We start from the raw sequence: 22,484 nt of genomic DNA on the forward strand, positions 1-22,484 counted from the left end.
CTCGTACATGAATTTGCTTTTGACCATAAAGAAGCTTGGCATATTTTACTTATATCCATAACAGTTGGCTGATTTGCTTTTGAAAGAATCAAGCTTAATGATATTGATGTAACAAAAGCTATTAGAATTTTTTCGTTCTTCGAGTGACAGAAAATTAAGCACATATGATCCTGTCTGAGTTAGAATCTAAAAAAGGTACTCACAGGTACTTTTTTCCAACTAATAATACTTTTTGAATATTTTTCCTTTTTAATTTAATAATTAAACAGTCATTTAAGAAGTTTAATTGTCGAGAAATAGTCGTATGATTAATATTTTTAAATGAGTTTGTGTAATTCTTTATTAACAGTTTTCATTGTCTAGCCTGCAAAAGGTAGCCTGCTACTTCATTCGAGTCAATTATTGCAATACAATTTAAAAAATTTAAAGAATCTGTCTAGATACGTTTACATCGATTTGTTTTTAGAGAAATTTAATGAAAAAGTTCGTTTTCCATTTCTAAATTTTGAATTTTTCTACTGAAAATAGATTAAAAGTAAAAATCGAAGAATAATTGTTGGTTTTCGGTTTTAGGCCTTGAAAAACAGCGGTTTCGGTTAAAACCGAACACGAAACATTAATCTATGCATATGACTTTTCCACGTAAGGCGACGATCGATATGTATTCCGAGGTACAATAGTTTTCGCTTATATGTAGTTTACAACTACAGTTGCACAATTTTTGTGGACTATACGCGAATTAGGACTATAACCGTATTTCTTTTTAAAATACTTTATGGATTATAACTGAATCCTGATATTTGGACTATATACAAATTATGTACTTTCTGCAATAAAACCACTTTTTTTAAACAAAATAAAAGTTTATTTAAAATACATATATTTCGTTTGTTTTTTTGTTTGAGGACACTGAAATAAGTATTTGGCAGTGGTGGGTCTATCTAATTAATCTTAAACAACGCCTTTATCATCTTTCAGATTCCGTGAAATAATAAAAGCTGTATCTGATCTGATATTCCAATAAATCCCAACTACCATCTATGATTATAACAAATAAGCATTTGTGTTTGTAAAACTCTTGGTAGCAGTTGCAACCTCAACATGTACATCAATGTGTATAAACAATTTAAATTTAAAAATGTTAATAATCACACAAATTAAGCTGCAATTAAACATATATACAAATATTGCGATAAGAACGAAAAAGAAAATTAAAAACAATGAAATGAAACATTCATTTGTTTATAGATCTATAAAAGAAATTTTTCAAACCAGTTCAAAATGCAACATCCTACAAAAAAAAACTACACAATGTAATATGAATAATCAGTTACCGCAGCTTAAAACTAACAAATATCTGGAGCAGCAAAATCCACACACAATGGACAATCATGATGAGAATCAGAACTTAGACAGAAGTTTAGACAAACATAATGATGAAAATGAAGCCGTTAAAGATAGTACAAGTATTGAAAAGCACCTGGACAAAGAAAATTATATCAAATTCAACAATTACGATAATGAGAACGGAAATGACGACAACAATAATAAAACCTATGAAGCAGATTACAAAAGAAACGATGTCCAATTACAAACTGAAAGATACACTCGTTTTTTAGATGACTTTAAGGAAAATCCACACACGACACTATCAAATGATCATGATGGCAATAGTCAATATGAGCAATCCTTATTTTCATCATATAATCTGTATCCATTACACATCAACATAAATAACCATACAAGTAAGATAAGATACATATTTATATTCGACCATTGCAAAATATTGTACAAATTGTCGTAGTATGTATTTAGTGTAGCAGTAAAGTTTTGTAATTCTAATGGTACTATTTGAATACATTTATAATAATGAACCTAGAATCGTGAAATTATACAAAAATGATCCTGAATAAGTAAGAATACGCAAACGGTGTATTATATAATGGACCTAGAAACATGAAATTAAGCATATATCGCACACAGCATTTAGGGTTTTCTTTTTCAATATTGATTGAATATTTTAAATCGTTTTTAAAATTTTGCTCCATTTGTATTTTGGAAACATCATCATCATCGTTTTGAACAGATAAGGGAACATTATGGTCAAATAGGCGTTCATACATTTGCTGTCCGGGATTTCCCGGTCAGGAATTCCCGTACCCCAAAACCTATATATATATATATTTCACAATGTTACACACGGAATGACAAACCACCATCAATGTGTAGTTCTGTAGTTCTGGCCTTAAATGGCGATAATGTTTCTCTAATTTAATGTTTATTGAAAAAATCGAAAACTAACATTATGTCCCTTTTTGAGGAATTTTAAGTTTAAGAATTCATGTCCATACATAAGCTGTTTGGTATTGAAAATCAGCAAAATTGAATGCAGATAATACCAAGAAATTATTAATATGATAAAAGGACAAACTCTATCGGGCACACATATTATTAATATTCCATTTTGCCAAAATTGTGTATGCTACAGACATGTCAAACGATTAAAATCTGTTAATGTGCCCAGGAAAAAATATGTTTTAAAAAAAGTACCAAACTGTTTACCAGGATTTGACCCAATATAAACCTTGGCACTCCAGTTCCAAATAACAACCTGTTAGTTAATTTTTGTATGAATGCATGAACCAATGTTAAACAAAAAATTGGCTTAATAATTTCAAATAAAATGTATTTTCCCCATTTTATCCCCTTTTTGGTACCCTTTTTATCCCCATTGCGGTGGTAAAATTTAATTCAAGAAATAAGCTCAAAATAAAATGTCTATGTCAAATTATAGAAAAACATATTTTATGAAAAAGTACCAAAAATAAACACAATTATTATCCCTTAAGGGTTCGAGTTTCCAAAAAGTAATAAACATGTATTTTTTATTTTTTGATAAGCAAAGAATACGATTTAAATTTTGTTTCTATGTATATTGGTTTAAAAGATACATAGGGTGCCAATAAAGTACCAAAATACAGTTTTTACCCGTTTTATCCCCTAAAAGGTTCGAATTTCGAAAAAGTACGAAACACCTGTCAGCTTATTTTTAAAATGGAGTAACATGCTATTTTAAGTTTTTTTGTATCTTTATTAGTTTTGAAGATATAAGGTTACCGAATTTATCCGTTTTTTACCCCCTAAGCGCTCGAATTTCCAAAAATCCCTTCTTAGTGGATCGTTTTGGGAAGGGAGGAACCCACAGTAAAAATTTCATGATTCTAGCTTGGGGGATTGGGCTGTGCGATGATGAATGAATCAGTCAGTCAGTCACGTTACTCTTTTATATATATAGATATGTAGATTGTACGAAACATTCGTAGATATATGTGCATGATGTGAATTTTGACCAGAAAATTGAAACTGACCTTTACACACCCTATCAACAGATGAAACCAAAAAATAGTATAGTAGCGAACTGCTATTATACCGAACTTCCAAATGAGTTGGTATGACATTTGGGGTGTTCACACGGTCTGCTATTAGTCATATTGTCATAATGTCCCCAATTATGTGTTAAATGCTGACCAAAAAATGAACATACTGTTCTTTATTAATCCATGCTTAAATCGCTTACAAAAACAACATGTTCATAGCGATATGATAAATCACCTCAATTCTTTTCACAATAATGAATATTACCACTTGGTAAATTAATAATACCCACTAGAACTTTTTCCCTTCCTTTACACGAAACTTTTACATATAACCCTTGACAATTCATTTCATCATCTATCGTTTGAATTACCTTCGATCTAATACTTTCTAACAAACATACAAACTCCTCTTACATTCATAATTCTTCTATCATTCTTATGTATATGGTATTCATCAATCGAAACTGAATTATCATACCTATACTATAATATGATCTGGGTTCTGGAACAATGAATTATATTCAAGTTGTTACGATTAAGGTTAATATTTCGCAAAGAATCACTGCTGATAATTTCACCCATATTATTCATCATCAATAAATGAGGAAAGGAACCGCAGAACAAAAGGTACTTTTTTGAAAATTTAAAAATTTTGTGAAATTGATTTTTTCTAGAAAATTTCAACCCAAATATTATAAAAATACCAAAAAATCAATTTGTTGAAAAATTCGAAAAAGTACCTTTGGTTCTGCATATACAATAAGCATATTTAGATTTTTTCGAAATTCGATTTTTTTTCACGAAAAATCGTATAGCAGAAACGCAATCTACGGAAAATTGTAAGAAAGTTTCCTCAAGAAACCATAGGTCTAAAATCAGATCCTATCTTGCGCATTTCGTCTTTTATCCAATGATATCGAGCCCTTAGCGCCAAATTATCGTAAGCGACATTTTTAAAATTTTTGTTTTATTGCAGAAATTTACATTTTATGGACCGACTGATGTTTTAGCGTTCTCAGAATATCAAAATTGTTAATAACATCAAACATATAGGGGGTAAGATTTTATCGTAAGTCAATGTTTATATTTTACAGTAAACTAATTTTATCGTAAGCGACACAGTGGTATAGAAAAAAAGATGGAAATAAATCTGTAACTTAAATGGTTAGATTGGTTTGAATGAAATTACACGTGCGCAAAGAAGAAGTGTTGTCGAGTTTAAGTTTTGAACGTGGACCTCATGGGTCCACCAGGGGCGCGACCAAGGGCCCTCAAAGTAAGACACCTCGGGTATGTTACATTTTTAAAACGATATTATTTCTTGGTTTGAGTTTCGATTTCAAAATCCTTATACATGTAGAATCTTCTCATCGAGCACTACAAAAAACTTTGTCGAAGCTATCAATTATCTATTATAGCTTAGGAGATATTCGCATTTGAAAATTAATTTTTCAACATTTTTACCCACCCTACTCCAGTTTTTAGATAACAGCGTATCCAAATATTTCCCGATTTTCTCCAGTTATCCTTTATTGGACTAACAACACATGTGTGTGTCAAATGGAAAAAGAACTGTTTAAAAATAATGACTGAGTCCAAAGTTATATGCATTTGAATTTAAAAAATTTTTAAAAAGCAATTTTTCGCTATTTTTTTTGGGAAAAAAAACTTTTTTTCTTTTTAAGTTATCGCAAAAAATTTCTAAGAGGATGTATAAGAAATTTCAACTTTCTGAAAGCTTAGTTTTCATAAAATATTCTAAAGGAAAACCAATTTCAAAATTGTTGTTACCGAGTGGACCAGGTCCTTTCAAAAAACACCTATTTTTTATGTAAAATAAAACTTTAGGGCAAAAATTCTCAAATCGTGTATCCGATATAAAAATATAGTAACCGATTATAGGTGGCTCAATATGTTTATAATTATTTTGTGAACGGTCCCGATAACTCCGACCCTGGTATGGATATTATAGCCAAAAAACTAAAAATTACCATTTTTGGAATTTTTCAACACTTTTTTGGGAATTGCGGGATTGCTGATAATAAATTTCAAAATTCGTTTTTATTTTTCCATTTTAAATAGAAAAATCTACATAACTGTGAAATTTCATTAAAAACTATTTATAAATACAAATTTTATTTCAATTCGAAAAATTATTATCTATGCAAAAATTTAATAAAAAAACATTTTTTGTCATATTTTTCTATAAAGTATTCCATGAATTTTTAATTGTCAAAAGTTATAAATATTTGTGAAAAATAGACAAATAGCTTGAACGAAATTGTATTATATCGCATCATAAAATTTTATAAATTTCAAAATAATCAAAAAAAACCTTCTCCTGTAAAATTTGTGTTTTGTCGCTTACGATAATTTGGCGCTAAGGGCTCGATATTTCAATATAAATTATTTTTTTAATAGTTTTTTTATTGGATAAAAGACGAAATGCGCAAGATAGGATTTGATTTTAGACCTATGGTTTCTTGAGGAAACTTTCTTAGAATTTTCCGTAGATTGTGTTTCTGCTATACAATTTTTTACTTTTTGATCGTCCATACAAATCGACCCGGCCTAATATACACCATTATTTGGTGAAATTCTACTTCCACAAAGTGGGTCAAAAATCAATTGAAATATAACTTTTGTTCTAGATGTCTACTAACACAAACATTTTAAACTCAATTAACTATTTCGAAATGGCAATCAAATTATACGCTATTGTTTTGTTAAGGGGACGTATACAACATGTAAATACATGTTTAAGTTTAATTAATTTCTATAAATTTCAGTATTATTATTATTTCATAATAAAAAGACTCAGTTATAAATTTATTTAAGAAAAATTTCATTAAATAATAACACAATTTGGATAATTACACAAACTTTGAGAAGAAAAAAGAATTAAAAATATATAAATCCAAACACTATCTATATAAATAATAATCAAATGTCGTTCGTTGGTAATTGCATCAGTAGAGAACGGCCGGACCGATTTAGAAAAATTTTTTCTAAAATGTTGGTCATAGCCCAACTTAGGTTTTTACAGAATGAAAAATTGACCACACCCACTTTTACGCCCTCTTTTTTCGATTTATTTAAAATCGGTAAACGGCTACACCGATTTGGATAAATTTTTTGTTTAAATGATCATATTAAGCCAATTTAAGTTTTTACTTAATGAAAGATTGACCACGCCTATTTTTTTTCGATATATCTAAAATCGCAGGACGCGAACATTAAAAAAATTAGTTAAATCGGTCCAACTAATTTTTTTAATGTTCGCAATACATAGTCCGCAAAATTTTTTACATAAATAAAAATTGTCCACGTCCACTAATACGACCACTTATTAAATACATCTGCTCTTATTAAATACATGGAGCTCGATCTGTGATCACTCATATTTCTTAACAAAAATCGATTTTTTATATAAAAACTCAAAATATCTAAATTCGCTAAACACATGGCCAATAATCGTTTTATCAAAATAAAGGAACTCGATCTGTGATCACTCATATTTCTGACCAAAAATCGATTTTTTATATAAAAACTCAAAATATTTAAATTCGCTAATAACTTGGCCAATAAGCGTTTAATCAAGAAAAAGAGCTCGATCTGTGATCACTCATATTTCCGACCAAAAATCGATTGCTTATATAAAAACTCCAAATATTTAAATTCGCTAATAACTTGGCCAATAAGCGTTTAATCAAAAAAAAAGGAACTCGATCTGTGATCGACCAAAATCGATTTTTTATATAAAAACTCAAAATATCTAAATTCGCTAATAACTTTGCTAATAAGCGTTTAATCATGAAAAAGTGATCACTCATATTTCTGACCAAAATCGATTTTGTATATAAAAGCTCAAAATATCTAAATTCGCTAATAACTTGGCCAATAAGCGTTTAATCAAGAATAGGAGCTCGATCTGTGATCACTCATATTTCTGACAAAAAAGCGATTTTTTATATAAAAATTCAAAATATCTAAATTCGCTAATAACTTGGCCAATAAGCGTTTAATCAAGAAAAGGAGCTCGATCTGTGATCACTCATTTTTCAGACCAAAATTCGATTACTTATATAAAAACTAAAAATATGTACATTGATTTACATGTATGTATTCTGTTGTTGCAAGACTTTGGTTTTTGACAACAAACTTTGGTTCTTTTTCTCTCAGTAGCGCTTCTATGTATATTTTATTCTATGTCCTATATGAATAAAAATTATCATTCAATAATACGTTTTTTCTTCTTTTTAACTATTTTTACTCCCTTCAAACCGCTTCTCACAAATTCACAGATCGAACACAAGCATTTTTTTAACTTGGACAGGACAACGTCTGTCGGGTCAGCTAGTTTAAAATAAAAAACATAGTAATTTTGTAAAATGTACATTTAAACAACCCTTACGTATTCTAAATTCTGAAAAGGTATTTACAAATTTATCCAGATAGAGGGTTAATCGACTTTTTTGTTCGAATTTCTTGCGACCAAAATGTAGATGTACAGATTTAATTCCATTTTTTAAATTCCCATACGCCGCCGTCCATTTTAATACATTGATAAATATATATGTATGTTCTATTTCAATATTTAGGTGAGAACATAGACCGAGAAGAGGTTCAGGATATTTTGTTGGCTGAGAGAGATGGTGAAATTAAAGACGTGAAAGAGTCCGATAACAATAGCGAGTTGAGATTGTCATTTATTGATGATGGTTTGGTAAATAATGCCAGCCAAAATGAATTGCAATTAAATGTTCGGCAAGAAGAACAAAACGATGATGCTACACTGACAAATAATGAAACAACGCACACACACCAACCCATATCAGCATATGTAGAATCAACAGCCCACGTGCATCTTAACCAACGGCATCTTGTTAAGGATTTGGAGCAGCAAATAAACGTTCATAATCATTTCGATGTGGCTGATAATCTGTGTGCGGGGACCATGGGTTCTTTATGTGACATGGCCGCATTTTCAAAATTGGAATGCAGTTTCCTTGGTGATTTTAAAGATCAAGACTATCTAGTTAAAAAATACTATCATCCTCTGTACGCACACGGTGTTTGTCGGTGGCCCGGTTGTGAGTTGCCTCTCGATGATATGTCTTCGTTTGTTAAGTAAGTGTATGAGGGAGTTTTAAGAATAGCCTGTTCGGTCTTGTAAATATCTACTCATTTTCTCTGCTGAAAACAACTCTCTACTCGATTCTTAGGGAATCAGCTCGACTCCAAAAAAATTAAAAAAAAATTATAAATTTACAGACCGAAACAAGACCGAAAAAGCTATATGCTCCTCAAAGTTATAATTTTTTTTTTTTAAATGATTTACCATCATTTTACTTTATTTTAAACAGATCATTTCTCAGACTGTATAAACATAATTGGTGTGGCGACTGCAGACAGGCATATATATATTGTGTCCCAAAAAAAATTGGTTGGGGCTCAAGCATATTTTGAAAGCTTATAGGGTAAAGTGTTTTTGAGATTTTTTTCAGATTTTTCGGAAGAGGTTAGAGGTCGCTCAAGTCGAGTTTTGCCACAAATCGGATTTGTCGGCCTTTTTTTGAGTTTTCTTCATAACTTTACAAAGCCCACGATTTTTTTTACTTTTGAGGAAACAGTTTAAAAGAAGAATGTCCAAGCATTATTTTTGTGTGCAAAAACTATTAGTTTTTCCAATGAATTGACTCACTAAGGTGCCGTACATTAGAATTTTTCGTAATTTTTCCATAAATTTTGTAAATAACCTCTATAAGCTTTTAAATTATGTTTGGCATCCATGAAAATAAAAAATTTTTGTATACGACAAAGTGAGAGTAAGGTTAAATTTCCATTCCAAGTGTGTTCATACACTGAAATCATGGCAAATTTATACAAGGTGACTTCAAATAAATAGCGTTTATTTGGTAATGTCAATACCAAGGCGAATTTATATATAGATATATTTATATAAATTCGCCTTAACATATGTATGTGTGATAAAGTTAGAATATCCCAAGGCGAATTTATGTACCAGGTGGTGTCGGTAGCGAATTCAGGTAAATACGAGCGAATTCATTAATTTGTTATATATGGAGTTTGACATTCAAAACAATTCTCTCATTGTTTCGAATGTCAAACTCGATATATAAAAAATGCATGAATTCGCTCGTATTTCACTGAATTCGCCACTGACACCACCTTGTATATAAATTCGCCTTGGAATATCCATTCCAAATGAACAAGTCGAATTTATACAAGGTTAATCGCAAGGTGCATTTAATAAGGTGCCATCGGCAGCACAGCTGATAATAGAAAAAGCACGCGATAATGGCAAACTACACATATACAAAATATTCGCCGGTACTCATTTATGTCAAACTCCATATACCAAGGCGAATTTATATACAAGTTGGTGTCGGTGGCGAATTCAGGCAAATACGAGCGAATTCATGCATTTTTTATATATGAAGTTTGACCTTCCAAACAATGAGAGCGTGGTTTTTAATGTCAAACTCCATATACAAAAAAATAATGAATTCGCTCGTATTTTCCTGAATTCGCCACCGACACAACCTTGTATATACATTCGCCTTGCCATATTTGTGAATTCGCCTGTATTTATTTCAATTCGCCACTGCTGTCACCTTGTTAAATACGCCTTGAGATTGTTCGAGAGTCGATTTGTATAACCCTTGTGTCAAGGTGCATTTAATAAGGTGTCATCGGCAGCACAGCTGATTATAGAAATAGCACGCATAAATGTCAAACTACATATGTATATAAAAAATATTCGCCTGTATGTCAAACTCTATATATAAAAAATAAGTGAATTCGCCTGTATTTATTTCAATTCGCCACTGCTGTCACCTTGTTAAATACGCCTTACCTTGTGTTAACACAATTGCAAGGCGATTTCTATGGCAAATGTCAAACTCCATACATAAACAATAATCCAAGGCGTATTTAACAAGGTGACAGCAGTGGCGAATTGAAATAAATACAGGCGAATTCACTTATTTTTTATATATAGAGTTTGACATACGGCCGTACGGGCGAATATTTTTTATATATGTAGTTTGACATTTGTGCGAGCTATTTCTATAATCAGCTGTGCTGCCGATGGCACCTTATTAAATGCACCTTGCAATAATCCGTCACTTAATTATAAGGTAGTGTTAGCAGAATAGCTGATCGTTTTTTGCTACTATCAGGGCACACTTAGAAAGGTGACTGCGATGAAACAGCAGTTTATTTTTTTTATTCAGTTTAAACTATCAATTCACCGATGACACCTTATAAAATGCACTTTGAACAATCTAATAAGCGAATTGTTTGTGCTAAGAAATCGAAGAGACGAAATCAACTTTTAAGTATGCAAAATGTCGAACAATGTATTTTTATACCTTTCACTATGAGTGGCATGTCATACCGTTTGTAATTTCTACATTTTTTATTTTGGATCGTTATAGATAGTGGAGTCGATGGAATCATATCCATCTGACCGTCTATATGTTGAAATTAACTTTCCGTAGCTCCAAATAACTTACATACTTGATTCTTACATCAATATATCGGAAATTATCCCGGCTCGATTGCTAATCGGCCTACAAATGACTGAGACATAAGGATTTGTTTTGCTAATAAATTAAAAAAAAATGTAAACAATTTTGAATTTATTTTTCTAATTTTTATTTTAAAGTATAATTTGGTGAAGGGTATACTATATAATATTCGGTACTGCCGAATATAGCTCTCTTACTTGTTTACATTAAAGTAAGGTAAAAATTGCATTAAAACAACGATGAAAGTCGAAAAGTAAAAACTACACAGCCAAATCCAAGGCGAATTTATAGAAGGTGACGACAGAACTACAACAAATACAACATATACAAAAACAACAGGTACTTTGTTTTTGCAAAAAGATAAGTGAACTGTCAATGTTGCCTGTGGTTGTTTTTGCTTTTGGGTTTGTTGTATTTTTCGCCACAACAAACACAAGTGAATTGACAGTTCACTTGTCTAAACTAAATAAAAAAATAAATCAGCTGTTCTTCTGTCGTCACCTTCTATAGATTCGCCTTGGTCAAATCAAAGCGATAGATGATGGTCTTAACTTAACAGCTGTTTATTAGGTAGAATGTAAAACTCAAGGCTTATTAACAAGGTGAGTGTGTCCCGGCAACAAATACAACAATGCAAAAACAACAGGCAATTTGTTTTTGTTAAAATGTACGGTAAATGTCAAAATCAAGGCGAATTAAAATATTACTATGTTATTTACAATAACAAATGTAAACATAAACAAAGTTTGACATATAGTGTACATAAAACCACAGCAAACAGCTGATTTTATGCACTCACCTTGTTAATACGCCTTGGTAGAACTCAAATAAAAAATATAATTTGCCGTTCATGTTAAATTCTATACATAAAATAATATATGCAAGGTGCATTTAATAAGGTGCCATCGGCAGCACAGCTGATTATAGAAATAGTACGCACAAATGTCAAACTACATATATAAAAAATATTCGCCCGTACGCCCGTATGTCAAACTCTATATATAAAAAATAAGTGAATTCGCCTGTATTTATTTCAATTCGCCACTGCTGTCACCTTGTTAAATACGCCTTGAATATATGTATTCACAGTGCAGTCACCTTATTTTAACATTAAACAAGTAAGAAAGTATGGTCGGTCAAGCCCGCCATTTAATACCATACACTAAGTAATAGAGCAAAAACATTTATCTTTTAAAATTTCAATAATTTATAGTTTTGAGTGATTTTCGAAATGGGCCCGATCAACATGAAATTAGGTCGTGTTATTTATGTCTATATGAAAGAAAGTGATTCTGAGTCGATCGGTGTAATTTAAGGTGGGTGCTAGACTTATATTTTTGGGCGTTACAAACATCTGCACAAACACATAATACCCTCCCCACTATGGTGGTGTTGGGTATAAATATAAGTTTTTAATTGCTTCAAATTTAGATATTTTAAAAAGTTGTGTTTCGTAGTGTTATTTTTAGTTATACAGAAAATAATATTTTTGAAAGGCAACATTTTGGGAAATATAAAATATAAATAATTACAATTTTTTAGTAAATTTTCTCTAATCGCATAGTAGCTTCCAAAAAATTAAAAGTTGTTAAATACATTAATGGGACTTTCTTTAAAAAATGTGTTAAGTTTTTAATAACTAAAATATTCATTGAAGATTTTTGTCAAAAATAAGTCAAACTAATTTTAGCTGATTTTTTGGCAAAAATATTTTTGTTTACAAATCTTTTATAATATTTTACAGCTATATTATACATTTTTTTAGCAAAATGCAAAAGTGAACAAAATTAAATTTACTATTAAAAATCTTACAAATCCCAAAAAAAATTTTAAAAAATCCCAATAATGTGTGTTTTTAATTTTTAGTGCCAAGGTCGGGGAGAAATATTCCCTTTGGAATATATTTAAGAACAGATTAATTAAAATTTAGCGTAAAATTGAAATTTACATAAAAATTAGATATACTTCGGAAAGATCTGGAACTCGCAGTAATACAAATTTTGAAATTATTTTTCTTCTGTAGTACATCCTAAAATGTTACCTTTGAGAAAAATATAAACACATTATTAATTTTATTACTTTACTTTTAGTACTTTATTCGACAAAAAAATCGCAAAAAACTATATATCCAAAAATCCTTAAAATTGTACTTTTTAGATTTTTGAATCTGTTGACGGTACCGAGGACTGGTCTGTATATTTCCTTTGCAAAATATTTAAGAACATAGTAGGACATACAAAATAGATTTTAATTTTTAGGAAGCAGCTATGCATTAGAGCAAATTTGCATAAAATTGAAAAAAGCATCTAGCCGGTAAAATTATTTATTTTCGTTCTTTACCCATCCAATTTCTACAAACTACACGTAGCCCAGCAAAAATTTTGTGAATTTTTGTAATGACAACTAGTTATTTCATGCACATTATTTTATTTATTAGAATAAGTACTTATTTTTATACAGGCTGGTAATTAACTATTGCATTTAGCACAGCTATCTAGTGTGTTTGACTGGAAAACGGGAGGTTAGTGGTTCGCCACCTGTCAAAGCCATTAATTTTTTTGGTCATATCATATTCATTTATATGTTGATGTTAAAACTATTGTTAACTTACAATAAAATAACTCGTACATGGAGCAGTGAGTTAGCAGCTGACTGTTCGATTCCCACACAAGGCAATATTTTTGGTTTTTTTTTAGCTACATATTCTTGTTGTGAATTTACTACTTATTTCTCAACTGATTGTAAGTACATTTGTAAGCATGACCCATGAATTTTTTAAAAATCTCGAACAAAGAGAAGTAGTGTTTCAGTCAAATAATAAGTAGTTATGCCTTGGATTCAATATTACTTGCTGGCTTACTAAGTAAGTAAAGTTTTTATTGGGAGCATTTTAATAAACCTAAATACATGAAGTTAATCATATAATATTAATATTTGTCTTGAATTATCATTTTACTGTAGTAAAAAAATAAAACATAATTTGCATTGTATTAAAACAAAATATTATTATAACTTTTAGACTTCGCAAAAGATTATCAATTATTCGTGTTTGAATATTGAACAAATAAAAAATCATATTTTTTAATTTTTGGTAAAAAAATATTAATAAATTGTAGATATCGCTTATATATTGCTCATAGCTCAGCTATTTATGGACTGATTCTCAAACGTTCTTCTGATAAAGTAATACTAATTACATATCTGTGGCCTTTAATAAGTTGAATTAAACCAACATACGGACAGACGGACATATATATCTATGTCCATTTGTCTGCTGAAATAAAGAGCATGAATGATACAAATATATCCATAAATTATTGAGGTAGGATCAAAATAAGTATTTAAAAATGCTTTATGTCTCAAAATTAACAAGATATTAACCAAAAATAATAATTTTTTCAACAAAAAAAAATAAAGCGGTTCAATAATTTTTTTTTACCAAAAATTGGTTTTAAATTGTTTTTCTCAAAAAAAAAAATATATATATACAATAGGTCCTAAACAAAGCAAAGTTTACACAATGTTTGGAAAATCTAAACTAATTTAGCTATTTCTTCTTTATTTAGGATTATTGCTGCAATTTACTGCTATAATTGTATAATAATTTATCTTATTTAGAAAACGTAGTAGTATTTTCTTTGCAAAAATGCAGAATTTTTAGATTTTTGTTTTATTCACAGTAATTGCTGCAGTTTGTTAAAACAGTTGTAAGTAACTGGCATACCTAAACACGGGCGGCAAGCGTTTTTTAGTTGTCAAAAATTCTCATGCCCATACAATTTGTATGTAGCATACCGAAATAACGCGGAGGCAACGCTATGGCAACGCCACAAAGTATACAGAGGCGACACGGCAAAAAAATATATTTGTCTCTTTCGCTCGAAACAATTTGAACTGGTTTGGTTTTGTGCTTATTTATATATTTTGTTTGTTTTAACGCACTGTCTGTATTAAACCGCAAATTTGTTTTCTCTTTCTATCGAAACAATTTCAAAAAAAGCAGATTTTAGTGTTTTTGAACTGTCAAATTTGACGCCTCTGTATACTTTGTGGCAACGCTTTGCAATTGGAAAATTAAATTTTTAGTTGCAAAACACAACAAATGTAAACAAATAAATAAAGAAGGAGAAACAAATAAGCAAAACAAAATATATTTGTTAATAGAAAATGGAGGTAAGTGAAAATATTTAAAATAATATACATATTAGGGAAGCCCTTAATAAACGAAAGTTTGATTTTGGCCATTTTCACCCCCCAGTTTGGTGAACATTGGTAAAAAAAATCAACCTGTAACAATTTTAGGTAAATCGGTTGGGGTTACGCCCTCTGAAGTTTTCAGATGCATCTTCAAGGGGAAAAAAATGCATTTTTTTCAGTTTTTGTAAAAATGTTACCATTAAAAAATGACTTTTGCAATTTAATTTAAAAGAATAGAAATGTGTACGTAATTGTCGTTCTAATGAGACATAAAAAACCGAAATTGGTCAAAAAATGTTAAAGTTATTAAAAATTCGCCTAGAACCAGAAATGTAGGAACAAAATTAACATATTTTGATAAATATTAAAATAAAAACGCATTTTTACTTAAAATATATACATATTTACTTGTATAAGAGTTTTTGTCTTCCTAGGATACCGTTAACCTATTCGCAGATATGATAAAAAAAATAAAAGTTTTTTAACGGCAGTTTCAAAAATCCATTTTCAAATTTTTAAAAATTTTGTTAAACTAATTTGAGAATATTTTGATCATCTCATTGGGATTTATTGAGAATATAATAGGGAATAAAAATGTGAAAAAATTATGTTATAGTTTTTCCGTACCTGCGATTTAAATTTTGAAATTTTCGATAAAAACTAATTTTTTCGCCATATATTGGCGAATGAGCTCTATTTCCTCACTGTTATGAATTTTAAGTAAAATATGTTCAGAATATTATAGCCCAAATAATTCTACATAGACTCTGAAAGCTTTATTAAAATTGGAAAATGTTAAACCTTAAATCGTGAAGGTCAAAGGTCAAATCCAACTTTCGTTTATTAAGGGCCACCCTAATACATTTATTATTTTCTTTTATATTTATATATTTTATATTATCAGAAATATGGTTATTGTCTAAATAATCAGGGTTGTTATATTTATTTTTTTGATAACCGTGTTTTTATTGTTTGACGTAGCATTGCCGCTGTTGTTTAGGTATGACATTTCAGCGTTAAAGCTAAGTGGAAAACAACGTTCCGTCTTACGCTTTTGTTTAGGTAGGCCAGTAAATCAGAATTGTACGATACGACAACAATTTGCTGAATATTCAGAGCCTTTAAATAGAGTGTTATAGACAAACACTGCTTGTCTTTAGCATTCTATTTGGATACTAAATTGTTGTTAAATGCCTTGTTTGGCATTACAACATTTAAATTATACATATCAAAATATGTAATGATGTCTTTTTGAAACGTGTATAATTACAGTTGGAGTGTTATTGTTACTTAGTATTTTGTATTAATGTACAGACATTTTTAAAAACGTCATGGTAATTTCATGGAGTTTTTAAATAAATATAGAAAATAATTGTAATAGCTTGTTACAATTGTTTTTTATTATAAATTGGAATTTGATTAAAAATGTACACAGATTAATTACCACTACAACGGTTGCAGTTCCAATTGTAATCAAGTTGTTAGTTCAAATTTACATAACGTTTAAAGTTAAACGTGTATGGAAAACCCTCATTCATTCTAACTGTATTTATACACGGGTATTGAATTTTTTTGCTTTTAGAGGATCCTTAATATTTATTAAGTACGGAAAATGTTGCTGAAAACAACGAAAAATATTTATGGAAACGTTGTACAGGTATTGTATACTGATGTTTCATGTGGTATATTTATATGGATATAATGTAAATTTTATTAAACTGAATTATTATTAAAACTTCTTTATGATCCTTACCTATTTATACAAATAATTCATACAAATGTTGAAGACGTATGTATATTCTTTTTTTACAATAAAATATTTTTAAATTTATGCTGATATTTTTGTTTTATTTGTTTTGTATGGCGTCTTCTTTTCTGACACAAACTATTGACAACATATCATCACTTCCCACTAAAAATTTCACCTACCAAATAATCAGCAAAGTAGTAGCAATTTTTTAAAATCACTAATTGCAATTATAATATGTAACGAAAATGCCAAAACTTATGTTTCTTTGCTCGACTTTGCTCAGGGAAATAGTATGGTTCTTGTTTGGCCGTTACACTCATTTAAAAAAAAAAGAAAGATAGAGGAGGATGAATGAAAATAGGTTATACTTTATCTTTACCTGGTTATTAATTTAAAATTTAATTTTTAGTAACATTACTTTAATGTAATCGATATTATTGACAAATTTAAATATTTAAAATAAAAATGTATTTTCATAAAATTATTGGCCCATAATCATAGTCAAAAATAAAGTACATTTTAAGAGAATTAAACTCGACTTTACTTAAGAGTGGACTTTAGGTCTATCATAGACAAGTTAAAGTATACTTCTGACGCTGAAGTCGACTCTAAATATAAAACTAGCTGAAGTTGTTTTTAACTCGTTTAACAACAGCATAAGCTGTTCTTCGCCGAGTAAAAAAGTTCGTCACAAAGTATGTTTAAGTTACAAGATATTGGTAGAGATTTTGCAATTATTGAACAGTTATCAATAAAATTAGTACCAAAATATCGTAATTATATAATTATGTTGATTTGTATTTGTGTGTGAAAACCTAAGAAAATAACAAGGCGGTGGTGTAGTCGGTAATAGTTGATGTAGGTTAAAAAAATGTTTCTTATACGTACAAGGACAAATTATAATGGCTTACTTTTGGGACATAACGAACTAAAATAAGCGTATTTGCAGTATATACTATACTACCTTCAAATGAACAACTTTGTTTCATTGCTTTATAAAAAAAATAAATTATAAAAATATCTCATTGTTTTTTACTTTAAGAAATTTCATTCTTATAAAATTTTCACAATTGAATTGTCATTAAATAAATTGTTTTTTTTTAACGTTTAAATAAAGAAATTAGTATTTTTTTAAAGAGAGTGCCGGAAATACATATTCCGTTTTGAAGATATGTATATATTTATCTTAAATTTTGAAGTGTTGCATGAGGAAGTAAGTAGAGTGATTTTTTTTGATATTGATAATTCATATTATATTAAATTTGTATTTTTATTGTAAATGGTAGTTACTCCTGTGCACACTTCCAAGGAAACAAATTTTAGGCAGGAAATACTAAAAACAATTTGAATACCCTTATTTGTGATCCAAGTGCAAGTTTACTTCATCTACAAGTACTTAAGAATTTCCAAATCAACAAATCTTTCAAGTTCGAATATATAGAACAATTTTGACCTGGAACGTTAGCTAAAACTCATATTGTTACTTATTTGTTTTGAAACTAACCAATTTAGTCGGAAAACTATTCATATTGGTTATACTAAATACTAAAAATATAACCTTTTGAATCTAAACAACTTTAAAACTAAACTAATTTAACTAATTTTTACCTAAATTTTATCCTTAATTTTACAAAAATCATAAATTTCATCACTAAACTTAAAATATATTCAAACTTTTGCATTTGATTAAATTTATTACGTAATATGTTATATTTGATATTAATAACTAACATAAACAATCAATTAAATTTTACCTAACATTTCAAATTACCCTATTATATAAATAATTTGCTATTGTATAACTTAATATTTAATTTTCTATTTTAAAAACTAATATAATTTAATTTTCACTAATGAAACATTATTATATCTTAACAATCCAATTTTATATAATTATTCTAAATTAATTTAATCTACGATACCTACAATCCACGAAAATGCAGTGATCACTTCATTTCAAGTAAGTTTGAAATTGTATTGGTATTATTTATCTTAAACATAATGGCCCATAATCATAGTCAAACACTAAAGTCGGTTCTTTTTAAAAACAACTTTAAAATAAAAACCTGCTTTTTATTAATTTGCAACCATAGTCAAAATTAAAGTATGTTTTAAATTGAACCGATTTAACGGGTGCCACCGCAAAACGTTAACAAAAAACGTAAACAATAAAAGTAACCGGGACACCTAAAGAAAGAAAGTTTTTTGTTGTGGAAAAATGGAAAATATAAGATTAATATCATCCCAGTATGCAAAATGATTCGAAGTTATCTCGAAAGTGAATAATTTTTTCGTAAAATTTGATCGATATAGATTTCGATATAATGTCGAGAATGTACGTGTTTTCCTACGTAGAGTACAGAGCGATAAAGAGTCGAAAATGTTTTATTATTCTGATTCTAATTTTCATCCACATATTATACTATTTTCGATATTATAAATGTTCTAAAATGATTCGATATATATACATATATATATATATAATTTCGTATACTTTACATATACTTTTAATTTATATACATATGTATATTAAGTTCCTATAAAAACTCAATTTAAGAAATTTTAAGTTATTATGTTTATAACGATTTATAATAATTTAGAATAATTTGTTTTATTTTATTAAATTTAGTTACAATTAAAAATGATAATTAAATATAAAGCACTAGCTGTTTTGGCTATTGGCTTTAGATTTAATAAATAATAAACTAATATAAATAACAACATATCCTTAAATTTTTTAGCCATTCTTGTAGTTTTTTTATTTTCTACTAATTTTCTTTTATTTTGTGGTTTTTCACAATCAGTTCTCTCTTCTGATATTTCACATTCTTCATTTTGTTGCTGACCACTTGAATTTTTAATTCTTTTATTTTCATGGTAAAGAGATAACTTTTTTATTCTGTCCGAAGCCGTTTGTATATGCTTCATACAAATTTGTTCAAATTCGTATTCAGATGCTTCTTTAAACCTAGATCGAAAAGAATCTAAAAATGAAATTTTAGTTAGAACAATAAGTAGTAAATACCCAGTATGCAACATTTCGAGTCAGCACTTTTTATCGAACATATTTCGAATTTTTTTTTTTTTTTTTTTTTTTTTTTTTTTTAAACAAACACAATCCAATCTAAACTTTTTACAATAGAATATCGTATTTTAATATTTTATGGAAAAGGAGAATAATTTTCGATACAAAGTTTTTGGTGTTTTTTTTTTTATTTTTTCACAAATTGACAAATATATACTTCTTCTGTCAATTTGTGAGAAAATAAAAGTTTATTTCTTATACTATAAATAAAATATTCCTAAAACTATAGTTCAACACGAAAAATGGATCGAAGACATCTTAAAAGAAAAGCGCAGTCAATTATTGATGCTGTTTATGACAATTCGAATGTTAACAATCAGCAAAGATCAGAAATACGTTCAGAGTTTATTGCATTTGAAAATGAAAATACAACTAACGCAACATTGCCGGATAATAATAAAGATATTGAAAATGCATCATTTCAAGAAGAAATTGCTCGATGGTCCGTTGAACATGGAATAACACATGCAGCAGCAAATGATTTGCTTCAAATTTTGAATAAACACATTGACACTAACATACCAAAAGATATTCGCACTTTAAGAAACACACCGACACGGATACCAAAATTCTGCATGGGGGAAGGAGAATATATGCATTACGGCCTTGAAAAATGTTTGAGTGATTTTTTAAATTATTACCAATATACTGCAAACGAAATTTCTTTGAATTTTAACATTGATTTAAAAGCTCAAAACGTCAACTTTGGCCAATCCTTGTGAATATACAGAACACGAATTTTGTTTCACTAATAGTAGTTTTTGATGGGAACAGTAAACCGCTCAACAGAGACATGTTTTTGGATAAATTTGTTTCAGAAGTTAAGCACGTAGTAGAAAATGGTTTTTGTTTCGGTAATAAACACTTTATTGTCACAATAAGGGCTTTTATTTGCGATGCCCCTGCGAGGTCTTATGTGTTAGGAATAAAGGGTCACACAGGGTATTATTCATGTATTAAATGCTACCAAAAAGGTGAATATCTGGATAATAGAATGGTTTTTAAGCTCGAAAAAAATGAACCACGCACTAACCACGGGTTTAGAGCCAGAATACAAGTAGAGCACCATAAGAGTTTAGAAGAAATTGCTTTAGAAAAGCTATCAATTGATTTTGTAAAACAGTTCCCATTTGACTATATGCATGTTGTATGTTTAGGAGTTATGAAAACTCTTATGGCGGCTTGGTTCAGCACTAGACATAATTATTCTTTAGACAAATCTATTCTTAAATTGTTAGAAGTAAACCCACTGAAACTAAAACAACAAATACCACGTGAGTTTTGTAGAAAACCCCGAACATTTTCAGAATTGGAAAGGTGGAAATCTACGGAATTTAGACAATTTCTTTTATATTCGGGACTCTTTTTATTAAAAAATGTTCTAAATAAGGAACGATATAACCATTTTTTGCAACTAAGTCTTTCAATTAGAATACTCTTAACCAAAAATAGCAGTCGAATTGAGATAAGCAATGTAAAACAAATGATATATAACTTCGCGGCTGATATTCCTGCCCTATATGGTCAGCAGTTTTTATCATTTAATGTGCATTGCCTAACTCATTTGGTTGAAGATGTGAAAAATTTTGGATCACTGGAATCTTTTAGTGCTTTTCCTTTTGAAAATCATTTGCAAAAAGTTAAGAAGCAAGTTAGAAAAGGAAACCAAATAACTTCACAGAAATTTAAAAGAATGACGGAGTCGAGTATACATAACGCTAAACAAAATGATGGTGCTACATACATATTAGGCCCAGAAAAAAATAAGAATTATTCCTACCTAAAAACCAATGAATTTTATTTGTCATCTAAAGCGCCAAACAATTATTATTACTCCAATGGCATTTGTTATAAAATCAAAAATATATATATGGGTTTAAATGGCCCTTTAATAAATGGGAATAAGGTTGAAAACCTTCTCAACTATTTTACAAATCCAATAAAGTCATCAGATTTAAAAATTTACACTTCAGTTAAACATAAAATTTGTTCGGAAGTGATAACACATGTGCTGAATGATATTGAGTTTAAGACTGTTTATTTTGAAATCGAATCTAAAAATATTTATATACCTTTAATTCATGGTAATAATTAATTTTAAAAGTTCTATAATACTTTTTAAAATAACGTACAATTTTTATCATTTTCCATTTCTAAATATCTACTTATTTTCTATTAAAAAAATATTTTCTCAAATTTGCATTATTTGTCACAATTACATTTAATATAAAACAAAAAAATACTGAATCACAAACTAAAAACCCAAATATTATTCAACATTATTTAAACAAAATTGAAAAATGAAGAAAGAAGGTAAAGAAACACTTTTGATGTAAAACTTTTGATAACATAATAATTATTCCTAATTTTAGAACTTTTGGCTGAAATAGAAAAGGCTTTAAAGGAATCAGAGCGCCGAATGACACTTATAATGCGTCCAGCATTAGAAGAGATTTTAGTAAATCAGGTCGAAATTAGAGATGTTAAAAAAATGTTTATGTCGCAATTGGATACAAATC

General features: G+C 28.9%; 1 protein-coding gene across 1 annotated transcript; it reads left to right on the forward strand.

Moving 5' to 3' along the window:
* Positions 1-959: 959 nt before the first annotated feature.
* Positions 960-8,754, forward strand: LOC135962840 (GATA zinc finger domain-containing protein 14-like). The gene is made up of 2 exons (XM_065514743.1): positions 960-1,745; positions 7,979-8,754. Exons 1-2 carry the CDS (start codon positions 1,112-1,114, stop codon positions 8,509-8,511), a joined length of 1,167 nt encoding a protein of 388 aa, XP_065370815.1. The 5' UTR covers positions 960-1,111; the 3' UTR covers positions 8,512-8,754.
* The last annotated feature ends 13,730 nt before the right edge of the window (positions 8,755-22,484 follow it).

This window comes from Calliphora vicina, chromosome X (assembly GCF_958450345.1).
Source record: "Calliphora vicina chromosome X, idCalVici1.1, whole genome shotgun sequence".
Lineage (NCBI taxonomy): Eukaryota > Metazoa > Arthropoda > Insecta > Diptera > Calliphoridae > Calliphora > Calliphora vicina.

Coding starts and splice junctions, on each gene's coding strand:
- LOC135962840 (XM_065514743.1), top strand. CDS start 1,112: ATGTGTATAAACAATTTAAATTTAAAAATGTTAATAATCACACAAATT. Junction 1,746..7,978: donor CAACATAAATAACCATACAA/GTAAGATAAGAT, acceptor TTCAATATTTAG/GTGAGAACATAGACCGAGAA.